General features: G+C 39.7%; 1 protein-coding gene across 2 annotated transcripts in view; it reads left to right on the top strand.

The window, feature by feature from the left end:
* LOC105475083 (cardiomyopathy associated 5) overlaps positions 1 to 17,517 on the top strand; it is a 103,660-nt gene that overhangs the window by 50,277 nt on the left and 35,866 nt on the right. For both annotated transcript variants that reach the window (XM_071098762.1, XM_011730065.2), the window contains exons 3-6: positions 3,772 to 3,867; positions 5,171 to 5,404; positions 7,039 to 7,061; positions 12,805 to 12,923. In XM_071098762.1, the coding sequence (XP_070954863.1) occupies positions 3,772 to 3,867; positions 5,171 to 5,404; positions 7,039 to 7,061; positions 12,805 to 12,923 (472 nt within the window). The remainder of the gene's footprint in view (positions 1 to 3,771; positions 3,868 to 5,170; positions 5,405 to 7,038; positions 7,062 to 12,804; positions 12,924 to 17,517) is intronic.

Here is a 17,517-nt window from a genome sequence, read left to right as displayed (position 1 = left end):
AAAAATAAATAAAAATAATAGAGCAATAAAAATAATACGAATAAAAAACAGTACAGTATAACTATTTATGTAGCATTTATACTGTATCACGCATTATAAGTAATCTACAGATGATTTAAAGTATAGGAGACGATGTACGCCAGTTATATGAAAATACTATGCCATTTTCTATCAGAGACTTGAGCATCTGTGTATTTTGGTATCTGCTGACATCCTGAAACCAGTCCTCTGCAGATACTGAAGACAGCTGTGTACACTGTGTGCCACACATTTTTCTAGGCCTAGGGGCTAGCACGATAGACAACACAGGGTCACTGCCCTTGAGGAGCTTGGTACTTTGTGGCAATAGCCCTTAACATTACCAAAAATGCCAAATAATTTGAAATTTTAGAAATTACCTTTGAGCAAAAAACTGCAAAAAACACAGTTTCCTTCCTATTATCTACAATATCATCCTTTAAAAAGACACATTTACATTACATTGAGACATTTCATTGCAAGTTATATATAAATAATATATTAAGACAGTTTAAATTTTTACTTTCTTTGTATTTCCTTTTAATTTATAAAATTCATGTTAGAAGCAGAAATTTTTTTGCATTCTTTCTGGCTATGTCTGTAGGACCCCAATGTTCTAGATAAGTTAGTCCCAACACATGTCCTCCTTTAAGTGAGTATAAATACTCCACTTCCCCAAGATGCTGTTGGAATGTAGTCTTTGAGACTCTCCTCTACCTTTCGATAGCCCTCTTACTGGTCTCACCATTCTTACCTCTTTAATCCATTCTCCATAGGGCAGCTGGAATTATCTAAAATTACTAAATAACAATAACAATTGAGCACTTACTCTGTGCCATGCACTATTTTTTGTTTTTGTTTTTGGTTTTGAGAGACAGGGTCTCGCTCTGTCACCCAGGCTGGAGTGCAGCGGCGTAATCACAGTTCACTGCAGCCTCAACCTCCCAGGCTCAAGTAATCCCTCCACCTCAGCCTCCAAATAGTTGGGAGTATAGTTATGCACTGCCACCCTGGGCTAATTAAGAAAATTTTTTTGTAAAGACAGGGTCTCCCTATGCTGCCCAGGCTGATCTAGAACTCCTGGGCTCAAGCAATCCTTCTGCATTGGCCTCCCAAAGTGCTGGGATTACAGGTGTGAGTCACCATGCCCAGTCTTAAGTTCTTTATATACAGGATATCTTTTAATCTTTCTGACAGCCCTATCACTGTCATCAACTTGCAGATAATAAAATCATCTCAGAGAGGTTTAATGATTTGCCCAAGGTCATGGAAGGTGGAACTGGGGCTGGTACCCAGATCTTTCTGATGCCAGAGCTCATGTTCTTGACTGTATACGCATACTGCTTGGCTCAGTACCTTGCTAATGGTAGTGATTTTCAGTATGATCATTCAATTAGGTCCTTGTTAAAGAATTATCAGACTCATTTTGATTCAATAGGATAACATATTAGAATCTTGGCATTTTTTTACACCCAAATTAATCCTCAACTTGCCTGATATTGGTCTAGTTCTCCAGGGTAGAATTTTGTTGAAATTTTACTTGTTAAAGTTTGGGATTAGGGAGTAGGGCAACTTCTTTTGTGAAATCTCAGACATCAGATGCATAAGCCCCAGTGGAAGTGGGCCCCGTTCTGTGGTGACACTTTGTTTTAACCCACAACTACTGAGCATTGCCAGCAGAAAGAAGACTGAATTTTTTTGGCCTTCTTAATATGTTTTATTTAGCTCTATGAGTTTTAGATATTAAAAAGTAATCATCTAAGTATGATCAATTTAAAACAAATTTTGTAAGTAGAGAGATACAACATCTCCTGCCTTAAAATCATTTTTAAAGTTTTTTTTTTTTAACTCTTGATCTTCTGTAAACAGTATGAGAAGGAGAAGGTGGGAACCCAGTTGACTAAAGCCAAGGAGCTGCCTTCATTTCATTAAGTCAGCCATGAAGATTAGTAAGAGTTGGTTGGTTGGCAATTCCTCCTCCTCCCTCCTCCTCCTCCTCCCTCCTCTTCCCCCTCCCCTCCTCCTCTTCTTCTTCCTCTTCCTCCTCCTCCCCTTCTTCCTCCTCCTCTTCCTTTTCCTCCTCCTCCTCCTGCTCCTCCTCTTCTTCCTTTTTTCTTTTCTTCTTTGCCAGGGTCTTACTCTATTGCCCAGGCTGGAGTGCAACAGCGTGATCATCATAGCTCACTGAAGCCTCCTGGGCTCAAGCAATCCTCTCGCCTCAGCCTCCTGAGTAGCTGGTACTACAAACACATGCCACCACATCCAGCTACTTTTAAAATTTTTAGTGGAGACAAGGTCTCACTATGTTGCCCAGTCGGTCTCGAAGTCCTGGCTACCAGCAATCTTCCCACCTAGGCCTCCCAAAGTGCTGAGATTCCAGGCAGTAGCCACTGCAGCTGGCCAGTTGGCAACTTTTTAAAAATAAAAATCAATTAAAAAAATTGTAGCTTGAAAATTTTCTAGCATCTTAAGGGCAGGCATTTGTGCCTGTTCCAGGAGCTGATGGCTGCAGTTACAGATCACCCAAGTCCTTGTGTCCCCTCCGGAGTCCATCCCCATCATGTGCTTATCTTTTGTCTGTTATTTATTTTCTTCATTCACTCACTGTCTTCCTGCATTCTCACTGTTAATTTATCTCCTCTTCTGTGTCAGGAACTGTGCTAATCATTGAGAATGAAAAAAAAAAGAAAAAAGGAAGATGGACTTGTAGATTCCCAAAATCAATATAACGTTGTGAAAGCATAATGTTCTGAGAAACTAACCTTTTGGGAAGGAAATGGTGGGGTAGGAAGGGGAATGTGAGCAAAGGTGTCTAAAAGGTGAAGCTTGGGTGAGCTTTAAATGAGATAGAGTTCTTCTAGCAGTCAAGAGCAGGGACAACGTTCTAGAGCCAGGGAATACCATATGAAGGTGCACAGATGAGAAAGAGTGCAAGGACAAAATTCAGCTTGTGTGACTGGAGCCTGGGGGCTGTGGAGAAGAGGTAAGGGCCATAGAGGGAAGTAGAGAACAGATCCTGAAGAGCCCTCCATCAATGTTGTATCTCCATCAGTCTGTGGTAGTGAATCAGACAGCTGAAGCTCTGCTATTTTTTCTGCTTTGTTATTTTTTAAATTTAGCAAGATTGACTGTTGCTAGGTTTATAACTATCGCTAAAGTGAGTACCATGCTCTCCTATCACCCCATACATTTTCTAGTTGGCTATTACCCCTTGAGTATTTTAACCCTTTGAGGGTCATTAGCGCTTTTAGGTCCCTGTAGTAGACAGTTTCTATCAGTTGGTATGCTAGATTTCAGGCCTTGTGGCACTCTGATCACCTTCTCAGGCCATTGGTGTAAATGTGAAGAAACTACTCGGGTATATTGGACCAGTTTAGCAAAACGACTCCTCTCTCAGAACATACAAAAACCAAGGCCTTACTAGAGAGAACGCATTCAAATCCATAGTTCATTAAAACAAGTATGTTTTGAGCTCATCAATTTACCAAGAAAGTCCTTTGTTCACTTAAGAAGATATACTGTCTTTGTGTAGTTGTTTTGAGGTTTTCACTCAAAACCTCCTCATTGTTTATCATACAGAATTATCTATAGTCAGATGAGGCAGTAAAGAAAATTTAAGGATTGATTTGTTAGTGGATATAGTATAGTAAGTCTCTACCAAACATAGTAAATTTATAAGGAATTTGGAGCTCACTGGTTGAAGTTCTTTTCCTAAATGTCATATACTAAGGATATCTTAATTCTTTTCTTCAGGTTCAATTAGCAGAATTTCTAGAAAATTTACAAGAAAAATCCTTGAGGATTGAAGCCTTTGTTAGTGAGATAGAATCCTTTTTTAATACCATTGAGGTAAGTTAACACACCCATTTTACCTTAACCCGGCTTGTTCACAGTATCAGAAGTAAATGATTCTGAGGTGAAGGGATCTGACTTGGGGATTTTGTGCATATGTGTTGTTTGCCATTGTTGGTTCAGTTCCATTCAAAGCGAGGATACTTAAAATCTCTCTGTGCATGATCAGTGAGACTCCTTTCTGCCTATGGATAAAAGATTTGCCCTTAACAACAGACATGCGTTTATTAGACACTTAAATAGGGCAAATGCTTTACATGCTTTACCTGACCAAATCCTCACAATTATATGAGATAGGTGTTATTATTATTGTTTCAATTTTATAGATAAGAAACCAAGTCTTAGAGTACATTCCTCGTTTTCATGCCTCTCATTGGGTTAACTCTGCAGAAATGCTCTGAGTCACTGTCCAGTGTCCCATGCCCAGGGCCAATGAGTGCCTCTCATAGCACGACTATCTCTGATGAGTTCATGCTCCCTTAGCTGCTGGCTCCTGTCCCTTCTGCAGGGAAGAGAGGGACTAGCAATGCTCCATCCTTATACAGAGATGGCCCAGGCACCCTCACCAGTCAATCAGGACTGGCAGAGGGCCTGAGGCCACTGCAGAGGCTCCTCCACAGTTCCATTACTCCTGGGGCCACTCCACGTCCTGGTTTGCTTGTGAGAGGTCTGCTTAATTCATGTTATAGATCAACTAGTACGTGCTAGTTGTTTCTTGTGTCCCCGTCCCCAGGTGTCCTTTTTAGAGAGTAAATTTTGGGTTCATCTTACTAGCCACACTAGTGAGGATAGCCAGGCATCTGGGTGTGTGTGGACAGGCAACAAAGTTTCTCCCACTATGGGATAATCTGCCATCTCACTGGAGAACATTTGGGGAGGTGGTCCCCGTTCCTTATCTGGGCTGCTTTCTGCCTTGCACTGTGATTTTAGTGGAGTGATGCTTCTCTACCACCTGAAGGCCAGGGATCCTCACTTACCGTGATGCCATTTTCAAGTTTCATCATGTGTGAGTACAGGTGGGCAAGACTTCCATACAAATATATTTATAGTTTGTATTATGGTAACTAAAACTTTCTTGATGATACTGTTATAGTAAATTCTATTGCTTTATTGCAAAGCTAATTGTGTGAAAGGGATTGGTAGGTTAAAAATTTGAACTGTGCATGTAATGTCTGATTCTCCGATCAGGATGCCAGAGGTCAATTCTTTAAAAGGCTGGTGTTTCCAAAAAAAAAAAAAAAAAAAAGCATGCATTTCTTGTTTCATTCAGAAATGGGCTTTTTTGCATGTTTGTTTTCAGGAAAACTGTAGTAAAAATGAGAAAAGGCTAGAAGAACAGAATGAGGAAATGATGAAGAAGGTTTTAGCACAGTATGATGAGAAAGCCCAGAGCTTTGAGGAAGTGAAGAAGAAGAAGATGGAGTTCCTGCATGAGCAGATGGTCCACTTTCTGCAGAGCATGGACACTGCCAAGGACACCCTGGAGACCATCGTGAGAGAAGCAGAGGAGCTTGACGAGGCTGTCTTCCTGACTGTAAGTGCCAAGTAAAATGGGCTCAAACACCTTGCGCCCACTCTGGCACATCTACTTTTAAAGCTTCATTTTTCACTATTCCTTAAGATTATTTATATCTCTGTGTGGGATTTATATAATTCTGGCATTTAAGCATTATTTGGGCATGCCTGATGCCTATAGAAAAGGCCCAGCAAACCCTGAAAGCCTCAATGCCCAGATCCAGCTGAAAGATACATGGAGACAGCCTGCAGCATCATCATTCCATTGCGTCCCACTGGATTGATTGGTCACTGTCTAAGAGGGAGGGAAAGCAGCCTTGTCCCTGCCATGCTTTCCCTCTGAGGGCCAGCTGGCTCCTGCGGCTGTCCCCTTCACTCCCCAGGCTGAAGTGACCACTCATATGGACTGTTCCCCCTCTGACCTGGCCAAGGGGCTGGGAGTAACATTTGGGTGTGCAAAAGGATGACATAATGGGATACCCCTCTCAGGTAATAAATATGTTGGTGTTTTTACAAGGGGTTTCTTGGGGACAGGATTTCTTAATCCAAGCAGGTAACTTGTAGACATGGAAATTCCCTTGGGTGCTCCTCAAATTGCACCAGCAGAGACATCTCTGTGCTCCCTGCAGTTCCCTAGAATATTCAGTGAGACGCTGGTTCTCCATGAAGCCAGGATTAAGCAGAAATAGTGGAGATGTTTCCCCTGAAGGCAGTTCCAAGCCTAATTGTCACACAGCGGGAAGCACGGCTCTTAGGATGACTGGAAATCTCCCTTTCAAAGTTCCCCATCCTCCCACCCTTTTGAAAAGTTTGGAGATACAGCAAAGCAAAATAGGACAATGTTAGCCTTTTGATTTGCCTCTGGGGACAGCTCTTGACAAGGCAAATTTGGGTGAAGTGGACATGGCCATTCTCAAAGAGAACTTAACTCATTACATTGTTTTGTGTGTAATTAAGGCAAAGCTTCTTATTCATAAATTGGGCACTGCTTGTGAAGCATAACGTTAATTAAGTGCTTTTTTCCCCTGAGAACCTTATCTTTGTTCAATAAGAATAAGAATAATTTACTTCTCTCTAGAAGAGCAAACTGTAAATAAAAAAAAAAAGATGGCATTTTCCCTACTTATATAAGTAATATTACTCATTTTTTAAAATTCGAAAATATAGAAAAGCACACAGAAAATATCACTCAGATAAATGCTGATTACATTTTTGATATCTATCCCTCATTGAATACATTTAAGTCATTTTTCCTGCTTTAGAGAATTCTGTTCTGGAAGCTAAGCCACTGGTTGATGAATAGAGAGAAGCAGAGCATAAGCAACTCATTGCCAGTCCCGCTGATCGCAGAGACAGAGCCAACTACAAATGAACCACCCTCCATCCCTGTCCTGACACTGCCCATCCCACCCGCTCCCCCTCCCCCGCACCCTGCCTTCTGAGCACTTATGTCCTTGCTGCCCAGGCTGGGAGAAAAACAACCTCAGGGAAGTTGAGGGGTTATGATTTTCAAAAGTGGGTAATCTTAATGCTCCTGGTTGTTTTTTCTTTCTGTTGTTAATTAGCTTCTCTCTCTCTCTCTCTCTCTCTATCTCTCTTTCTCTCTTTCTCTCTTCTCCTCCTCCTCCTCCTTCCTCTCTCTTTCTACCTAAGTCGTTTGAGGAAATCAATGAAAGGTATATAAAACATGGTACAATGCAGTGGCAAATAGCATGACTGGATGCTTGCTTTTTAATATTTTGGTGCTTTATGGAAAATGAGCTGCCAATTAAAAAATATTTAGTGGGCTACAGTGTTTTCACTTTTAGACACAGTGCTTTTAAAAGCTAAATGACAGCTTTGAAAGAAAACTGCATGTGCTTTAGTTAAATAACAATTATCATAATGTAGATTTTTAACTGCTTCCTCAAGATATATTCTGCATTTTCAGCCTAATCTAGGCCATCTTTCCTGTCACTGCATAGAGAACATTTTGCAGATACTTAGATGCATTGGTTAAATATGAGTATTTGAAAGAATCATTCATATCTGCCTTGAGTAATTTTATGATTTATGTAATTTTAATGGACTGTTCTATCATTTTCTCTTCAAAAGACAGTCATGCATTTCTCTTCTCTTTCCGCTCAGCTAACGTAAATGAATCTCCCTCTTTTGATTGTGTTTTGTTTTGTTGTTGTATTTAACACTTCATCTAAGAGAATTCTTCATTCTTTCCAAAAGCAAAACACTCAACAAGAAAACATGTTGTCTATAAAAACATGTAACATCAGATTTATGTTTATCTTTCGGAGCATCTCATACTGAAATTCTCCGACAGATCTGACACATTCTTCCTCCTGCCCCATAGCAAGACCTGAGGTCTTTCCTTCTGGTTTGAGCCTAATGTTTTCTCCTTTCAGTGTAATTTTAAATGTAAATTTCTAAATTGTAAATATCATCTTCAGTTTACTTCCATCCCAATTCAAATTGTGATACAGCATAGAATAAAATCAGAAATTTGTATATATAATGTATTATAATATAAAAAAAGGATTTAGATTAGAAATATGATTTTTTTAGGTAATTGAAATCACACAGATGAATCCTATTTACCTAAAACAAATTATGTTCAACAGAATATTACCAGTTAGTTTTTAAAAATAATTTGTATACTAGGATTGACATTAATCAATAAGTGTTCTATAACAGTGGCTCTGTTATGAATAGAATTCCACAGGGAGCTTTTAAAATTGCTGATGCCTGAATCTTCTGAGATTCTGATTTAACTGCTCTGGGGTATAGCTGAGCATTTTTAAGGCTTCCGAGATGATTCTAATGCACAGCCAGGGTTGAAAGTTCTGGTTTATACAATCTATCCTTTGTCCCAATGGTTCCCCAAACTGGCTGTGCCTAAATCACCTGTGCAATTTGTTTAACCAAAGATCCCTGGGTCCCACCCCACATCCACTACGTCAAAATTTCCAGAGTGAGACCAGGCATCTGCTTGTTACCAATTCCCACAGACGAGTCTAAGACACACCAGTCAGGTCTGGAAACTGATACCCAGGCCTTATTCTGAGTTTCCAATCTATCTTATCTATCTATCTATCTATCTATCTATCTATCTATCTATCTATCCATCCATCCATATTTTTTTGAGCCAGGGTCTCGCTCTGTCACCCGGGCTGGAGTGCAGTGGCATGATCTTGGCTCACTGCAACCTCCACCTCCCAGGTTCAAGCAATTCTCCCGCCTCATCCTCCTGAGTAGCTGGGACCACAGGTGTACTCCACCGTGCCCTGCTAATTTTTTGTATTTTTAGTACAGATGGGGTTTTTTCATGTTGCCCAGGCTGATCTTGAACTTCTCAGGCCAAGTGATCCGCCCACCTCCAGTTTCATTTATTTTTTTAAAAATTATGTATTTTTTCTAAATATTATTGACATTTCTTTTTATCCAAAAAGTACATGGATTTACAGTGCCAGTCCATCTATACCGGACAGTGTAAATGCATATTTGCTTACTTATATTTTATCTATTCACAGAAGTTACTGCTCAGTAAGAAAATTTGGTGAGTGAAAAGTTGCAAAAATGCAATAGAATGTGTTTACCTTTCTAACCATCAGAATATTGCAAATATAAATTGACATCCACTTAATAGTAAATACTGTTTCTTCGGCTTCGTGCTTAAATGTGTTCATCTGTGTGTCATTTTAATTAATTTCTATTTCATTGTCCAGTTGACAGTGAATTAATTTTTTGCTAAAGCTGCCTGTCACTTAAAGGAGAGTACACTTGGGCGAACCATTATTTTCTGTAAAGAAAAAAGACAACAAAATTCTGGGATTTGGTGAAGAAAGGTGAACAATTAAAGAAAGCACTGTCAGACGTGCATGTACACATGCACACACTTGATGAAGCTGGACCCCGTCACTAAAAAGGTTTCCATGTCCTCAAGAAAACTTCTGTCTCAAAGTCTTGATGTTATTGATGTTCCTTTCGATAAGAAGTGCTACTTATCTACAGTTGGCCCTTGAACAACACGAGTTTGGACTGTGCAGGTCCACTTATATATGAATCTTTTTCAATAAATATATTGGAAAATTTTTTTGAGATGTGTGACAATTTGACAAAAACTAAAAGATGAACTGCATAGCCCAGAAATGTTGAAAAATTAAGAAAATGTTAGGTGTGTCACAAGTACATAAAATATATGTAAATATTAGTCTAATTTATCATTTACTATCATAAAATATACACAAATCTATTATAAAAATTAAAAACATCAACACTTACTTACACAAACACCACCGTCCATAGCACCATATGCAGTTGGGAAAAAATGTAAACAAACATAAAGATACAGTATTAAATCATAACTGCATAAAAGTAACTGTAGTAATACTGTACTACTCAAATAATTTCTACAGCTATACTACTACCATACTACTTTCATAACTTTGTAACCACCTCCTGTTGCTCTTGTAATGAGCTCAAGTGTTGTGAATCTCTGCTTAAAACACTGTGTCACGCTAATCATCTCCCCATGAGCAGTTAGTCTCTCCAGTAAACTGCATATTGCAGTAAAAAGTGATCTCCTAAGGTTCTTGTCTATTTTTTTTAACCATATTCAGTGCAATACCATAAACCTTGAATAACACCATGATACCCATAGGAAGTGGCACTAGTGATCATGGATGTCTTCCCAGGAAACAGAGAAAAGTCATGACATTACAAGAAGAAGTTGAATTGTTTGATCTTTTCAGTAGATTGAGGTCTATGGCCACCTTTGCCTTCCATTTCAGGTGCTTCATCTTGTAAAGAGATGATGTAAACTTAAGGTATTAATAAATACAGTATAGTACTGTAGGTGTATTTTCTCTTATGATTTTCTGAAGAACTCTTTTCTCTAGTTTATGTGATTTTAAGAATATAGTATATAATACATATACAAAATATGTGTTAATCAACTCTTGAGGTTATTGGTAAGGCTTATTGATAAGGCTTCCAGTCAACAGTAGGCTGTTAGTAGTTAAGTTTTTGGGGAGGCAGACGGCACACATGGATTTTCAATTGTGCAGAGAGTCAGTGCCCCAAACCCTGTCTTGCTCAAGAGTCAGCTGTAGTTTATTTTACCTTGCCACTTTTTCTCCTGCCTTTCACATTATATCTCTAAAGGCAGTGCTTGTATATTAAATGATTTTTCCCAACACTAAAAATGCTTAAATTAAGGAATGCTGTCAAGCATATTTAGACTCAACATTTGCATATCTTGAAAAACACATTTACTTAGAAAATGCTGTTCTGTTGAGGGGATTCATTTTTTTCTCCGTTTTGCTCTTTTGTGTTATGATAATGAAAAGGAGTTGCAACCGTTGTAAGACCTGCTTCTAAAAGGGTGTCTGCTTACCTTTTCATATGCTGATGTTAAACTGGAATAGGTCAGTGCATAAGGGAAAACTCGAACATTTTGCTCGTGGTACCTACAATCAGCTTTTGTGCTACGAAATGTCCTACATTAATACACATCAGTGATGTGTATTTTTAGAGGGCTTGGTGCATGTATGGGGCACCATTTTTGTTCATTCTGAGCCTATCATTTCCACCCTCTCCATCTCCACAGCCTTAATTTAGGCTGGTGCTGTCTTCCCTCATCTAGACCCTGTGGGGTTCTCCCGCCTGACCTCAGACCTGTCTCCTCTGCTTGCCCTGATCCTTCCTTAGACACTTGCCAAGACAGTCGTCTAAATTTCCCTTTTATAACAATTTTGTGGCTCTCCCTGCCTTAAAAGACAAAATTGAACTCTCAGTGGGTATGAAAGGCTCTTCATAGTCAAGCCACAAAGCACTTTGCTATTTCATCCCTAACCGTCTGTGTTTCTCAATTCCCACGGTGCCCTCTGGCTCTCGAACGTGCTGTACTTGGCCACATCTCCATGCCTGGGTTCATGCCCTTCTTCTGTCTGCAACGCTCTTACTTATTCTCTCTTCTGCCTAGGAAACTCCCACTCATTAAGACCCAGCCCAAATGTTACCTCCTCTTTGAAGCCCCTCTGGAACCACCTCCCCTAAATCAAATGATAGTGAATTTTATTGTTTCCGACAGTAGTAAGTGTAGAAGTCACTCTAAATATTCAGTTTTGTTTTATAATATTTTTCCTTCATGCTGACCATAAATCCACCATCCCTGAGATCCTGATATCCTCGCCCACACAAAACTATTGGCCTCTTATTTATTCAAAATATGCTTATTAAATGCCCACTATGTGCCAAGTAATGCATTAGAATACAGTAGGGAACAAAACAAAGTCCTTTCCCGCCTATAAATGCTATTCTGGTGAAGCAGACAGACAAAAACCGAAGAGGCTGTGATAAGTCTGGGGAAGTAAAACAAAGCCTAGCGAAGAATGAAGGGGGCAGGCAAGGCTGTATTAGTAGCGTACTCTCTGAGGAGCTGACATTTGAACAGAGATCTCAATTAAGTCAAGGAAGGAGCTGAGCAAGTGTCTGGGAGAACAAAGTTCCAACAGCAAGTGCAGTGGGTCTGCTGGGAAAACCAAGACGTCCATGGAAATGAAGCCGACGCAGTTCCTTGCAACCGACTGAGTTGCTGGAAGAGAATTCCAGTCCTGTGTGAGAGAGGTGAACAGAGGAGAGCTGCTAATCTACTTGGAGGCCTCTCATGCTAAAAATAAATTCTTGTGCAAACTCTCTGTTTCCTCTTTCCCCTTCAGAGTTAACCTTTTTGTCGCTGTTTGTTTAAATCCACATTTCATCTGGATACAAATACTCAGACTTAGCATCAGTTGGCATTCCAACTAATGAGGGTGTTGAGTTCCATAAAGCTGTTGATTTATAAACTGTGGTTTGTTTAGTCTTTTATGAATGGTAGGCTTTATCCTCTCTCATTGCTCTTTCCCCAGTACCTAGCACAATGCCTGGGACATAGTAGGTAAACATGTTTTGAATGAAAAAATGATTTGAAGCTTAATATTGAGGTTTGAGAACAAAGACATCTACAGTGTATAAGTTTCTGGATATGCTCTCAGCATTTTTATCCTTTGAAACCTCAGTGGGTATGAAAAGCTTTGGATATAAATCCTTTCTCTTTAGGAAATAAAGAAAATAATCACTAAAATGAAGTAATTTTTAGGACCAACTTTATAGGTAAAACACTTAAGACTGTATTGCTTGATAGAATCTTTTCTAACTAGAGGATATAGGAATGAAATTTCCAATATTACCAGTTGCCTAAGAATAGATTTTAGACATATATTTCAAGACTTTAAAGCTTTAAATCCTTTTTTGGATAGAGTGAGAGGCCCTGCCTTATGCAAACCACCACTACCAACACCAGCTTCATTTTGAACAACTGTTTTTCACTTTCATTCCGTATGTTAATAATTTTTTGACTTATGTAGAGCTCTATTCCCCTGATAGGTTGCTTTCTGCAATGGAGAGCACTGCTTCTTTAGAGAAAATGCCTGCTGCGTTTTCCCTTTTTGAACATTATGATGACAGCTCGGCAAGAAGTGACCAGATGTTAAAACAAGTGGCTGGTAAGCATTTTAATATATTAATTACCTAGATGAAATATGGCAGTTTTTGCTTGTTTGTTTTGTATGTAATGATATATACAAAAGATTTTGCATGCAAAGACATGTAACTGGAAAAACAAAAGTATTAGTTGTAAAATGTTACAGCTAGACTCTGAAATTGAGCATGAGACGAGCATCTCATTTCTGTGCATTTCCATCTGAAGCTTTATGACTTGCTTGGAGATTGAGGAGGTGGAAGGAGCCATGGAACCAAAGGGTCTCCTCTTTTTTTTTTTTTTTTTTAAATTTAAAAATAGGATTTCTCTCCCTCTCTTCTTGAGAGTTGTTTGCCTCATACCAGCAGCCAGGTATAGAAGAAAAAGAAGTCAAATGTTTTTCTATGTGTCAAACAGATTTCTCTTTATGAGTGGTTTTCCCCTTTTCAATTCAGTTCTTTTCCCCTTTTTTCAAACTAAACAGATGAGCTTAGAGAACTATCAGCTCAGCACCATGGTCTGTAGCCAGGAGCCTCCCACTCAGCTGTCAGAAGCATCCTGCCAGCTCTTCACAATATTTTTTAATGTGCTATTTTAACAAACAGGACAATGAAACTTATTTAGATTTTTCAAAGCTGCCATGTTTCAGTGAAATTACCAAGTTTTTCTTACTGTACAACGTGCTCAGATGTCCTCCTTAAAAGATGCTATCGTCTTCCAAAATCACCTCAAAGATTACAGCCATTCGGGAGGCTGAGGTGGGAGGATCACTTGAGCCTAGGGGTTCAAATCCAGCCCATTTCTAAAAAAAAAAAAAAAAAAAAAAAAAAAAGAAAAAAAAAGCCCAAAAAACAAAAACAAAAATGATGGCTGTTGTGTTTAAATTGATGATTAACTTTCATTCCTGTATCAAGAGTTTTAGTTCAGTAACTACTAAAAAGGCTACTGTCTAAAAGACAGAAACAACACAACACCACACAACACACAAAAACCCAAAACTCCACCAGCCCTTTATAAAATTAAAAACTCGATCATTGATCTTAATGGATTTTCTCTAGAAATGTCTCAAAACAAAGTGTTTTCTTGTAATGTCTTTAAGAGGGATCAGACCAGGGCAGTGATTGCAAACTAAGAAAGTTTGATTAACAGAGCTGGTCTTTTGCTTTTAAGGGATTCATTATATGCCATTGTTCATTTAGGAGGATATGCTTTTCAATACTTAATGGGCATTTAGAGGACATTTAATATACTTTAGAGGTCACAGAGTTAAAATGTCACAAAGTGTTAACAATTAACTCAGCAAGTACAAGTGGCAGTCCCTGTGGTTCGAAGCCTTTTATGGAGAGACTGATCTCAGAGCCATAAATGTTACTTTGTGCATCTGTTTCACAAAATTGGAGCCCAGGGTGTTGACTTGCTGCTAAATAGTTTTTGTTCATTTTGTGACACCTCTCGGAAGTCCTCACCTGTTACCTGAAAAGTTGATCTGATGACCCCCTACCTAAACTAAGCAGATGTAATGAGAAAAGGATGTGAGTTTTCCAATGAGAAGTAGCAGCCCATCCGATTTATTCCATGCTTACACAATGGCTGGCATTGTGGGAACCGTTAAGCACATCAAATCATCTAATCTCACCACAACCCAAGGAGGTAGGTTTTGTTATTCCCATTTGACAGGGGAAGAAAGGTGAGGAAAGAGAGGAATAGAAAAATGTTCTATTTTCAAGACAACACAACCGGTTGGGGTGTGTGTGGCAGGGGAGTTTGGCTTCAGAGTCTGCCCCACAGTGAAAAGGCAGAGTGCTGCTGAGAAAGGTGAGAGAAACAGATAGTGGATAAACAAACATGAATCTAGGCTTCCTGGATGCTGGCACCTGGGGATTTTTTTTTAATTGCGGTAAAATACACATAACTTAAAATTTACCATCTTGCCCATTTTTAATTGTACAGTTTAGTGGCATTAAGGACATTCACATTGTGTTACAACCATCACTGCCATCCTCTCCAGAACTCTTCATCTTGCAAAACAGAAGCTCTATATCCATTAAACACTAACTCTCCATATTCTCCCCTTCCCCTGGCTCCTGGCAGCCACCATTTTTCTGTTTCTGTGAATTTGATTATTCTAAGTACCTCATCTAAGTGGAATCATATGGTATTTCTCTTTTTGTGACGGCTTTAGCTTAGAGTAATATCCTCAAGGCTTACCATGTTGTAACGTGTGAAACTTCTCCTCCTCTTTAAGGCTGACTTATATTCCATTGTATGTACAAACAGCGTTTACATTATCTATTCATCCATTGGTGGATACTTGGGTGGCTTCCACTTTTTGGCTATTGTGAATAATGCTGTTCTCCTGAGGACGTTCCAAAGGCCAGGTTGAGTGGAAATCTGTATCTGACCACAGATTCCGAAGTCCAGTTTGGTTAATGCTTAACTCCCCAAATGTGGCGGCTCTTTTTGGGCACATTTCATCAGGCAGGGGAGTGATTCTTCTACCCAATTCCTTAGCCTCTTATAATGAAGCCCTAAACTTTCATTTTGGTATTTTTTGGTATCATACCTTTTTTTTTTTTTTCAGACAGAGTCTCACTCTGTCACCCAGGCTGAAGTGCAGTGGCACCATCTCGGCTCACTGCAACCTCCGCCTCCCAGGTTCAAGCCATTCTTATGCCTCAGCCTCCCCAGTACCTGGGATTACAGGCACGCATCACCATGCCCAGCTAATTGTTGTATTTTTAGTAGACATGGGGTTTTGCTCCATTGGCCAGGTTGGTCTTCTACCTCTGACCTCCAGTGATCTGCCCTGCTCGGCCTCCCAAAGTGCTGGGATTACAGGCGTGAGCCACCGCGCCTGGCCGGCATCGCACTTACTCAAGTTTATTACTGTGAAAGTGTAAACATAGTTGCTAAACTCCGGGTCTCTGATGTTGTTCTACCACATAAGAATTGTAAATTCAGCCATTATTATTAGATTATATCTATGGAATATTCTTATTCCCTTTTCATTTTAGAATTCTTTGAAAAGTAAAAGTATTTCCTGTTTCTGAAAAAAGGTGTTTTAACTTTAATGCTTTTGGGGGAAGGAGCACATTAAAACAAAATTTCTAACTTACGTACTTTGCTTTTTCTTTAAAATTAAGTGATTTTCTTGGATCAATTAATCAGTTTTTAAGTTTGTTAATTTACCCGAGAAAGAGAGAGAGAAATGTGAAAGATGTTTTCATTTTTAAAAAGCAGATACAGCTCCATGTATAATTCATAGGGTAAAAGGGGGAGCATTTTCATTGTTCACGCCTCAAGTAATTCTGAAATATTGCTTCAAAGATGATCGACAATCGTTGAAACATTCCACTTGGTCCTTTTATAGACCTGGGGAGCATGAAAATTTACTGAACTACATTGATCTGGACAGACTCATTTAGAATGTGACATCCATTTCCTGCTGGGAAGACGAGCAATAAATTCCAAGATAGTATGAGGGTCTCTGACCTGTGATCAGTCCCTGGGGAGGCGCTCTCACCAGCGACCTCTGCCTCAGCATGCAGTTTGCTCCACAGGTCTTACCTCTGTGGCCTCTGTGGCTTTCCAGATGGTGGGTCCCTCGTTCAGCCCTCATCTTCAGGAGCTTCCTGCCTCGCCCCTCTGTTTCCTGTGCTCCTGCCAAGGCCCCTTTGCTTTCTGAATGTTAGCGCTGGTTACCTGTCAGCCACTTTGCTAAGCACTTGATAGATATTATTTGCTTCTTATAACGCTCCTGGGAGGTAATGCTTTAAAATGTTTTCTCATTTTAAAGATGGGGAAACTGAGGCTAAGGTAACACAGGGGCGGATCTGGTGTTTGACCTTGGGCCAGCCACTCTGCACTGAAGTCCATGAACTTGACCCTTCTCCCCTTCTGCTTCTCGTTTTTCACAACTGTGTGTTTCTTCAGCTCTTTATTGCTATTGCATCTTCCCAGTTTGTCTCTTTTTGTTACATTCTTTAGAACCATTTATGTTTTTCTCATTTTTACCTTCTCACTGAACTGACCTTTAGTTTTCTTTTCCTTTGGTGTCCACTTTTAGTAATCTCATAAAATTTGGCCCGTATTATTAATATTTCAGTAAACTTATCTCTCAGGAAATTGTTGACTGGAAAAAAATAACCACAAAAAATAAATGTAAAAACATGCTATTGGGCTGGGCACGGCGGCTCATGCCTGTAATCCCAGCACTTTGGGAGGCCGAGGCGAGCGGATCACCTGAGGTCAAGGAGTTCGAGACCAGCCTGGCCAACACGGTGAAACCCTGTCTCTACTAAAAATACAAAAAAAAATGAGCTGGGCGTGGTGGTGGGCTCCTGTAATCCCAGCTACCAGGGAGGCTGGGGCAGGAGGATTGCTTGAACCTGGGAGGTGGAGGTTGCAGTGAGCCAAGATCGCACCACTGTACTCCAGCCTGGGCGACAGAGCAAGACTCCACCTCAAAAAAAAAAGAAAAAAGCATGCTATCTTTTCAACTATGGGAATAATCTTTTTCTCTAATTTGTAAAATATGTTCAAAGATTTTGTGTCATAAGTTTTGGGGGAGAATTGCATAGAAGCTTGATTTATGGCGTTGCATATACCATTAATATTTG

The sequence above is a fragment of the Macaca nemestrina genome, chromosome 6 (assembly GCF_043159975.1).
Source record: "Macaca nemestrina isolate mMacNem1 chromosome 6, mMacNem.hap1, whole genome shotgun sequence".
In the NCBI taxonomy this organism is placed as follows: domain Eukaryota; kingdom Metazoa; phylum Chordata; class Mammalia; order Primates; family Cercopithecidae; genus Macaca; species Macaca nemestrina.
The sequence above is the reverse complement of the archived record's forward strand: the minus strand, read 5'-3'. Positions and strand labels throughout refer to the sequence as shown.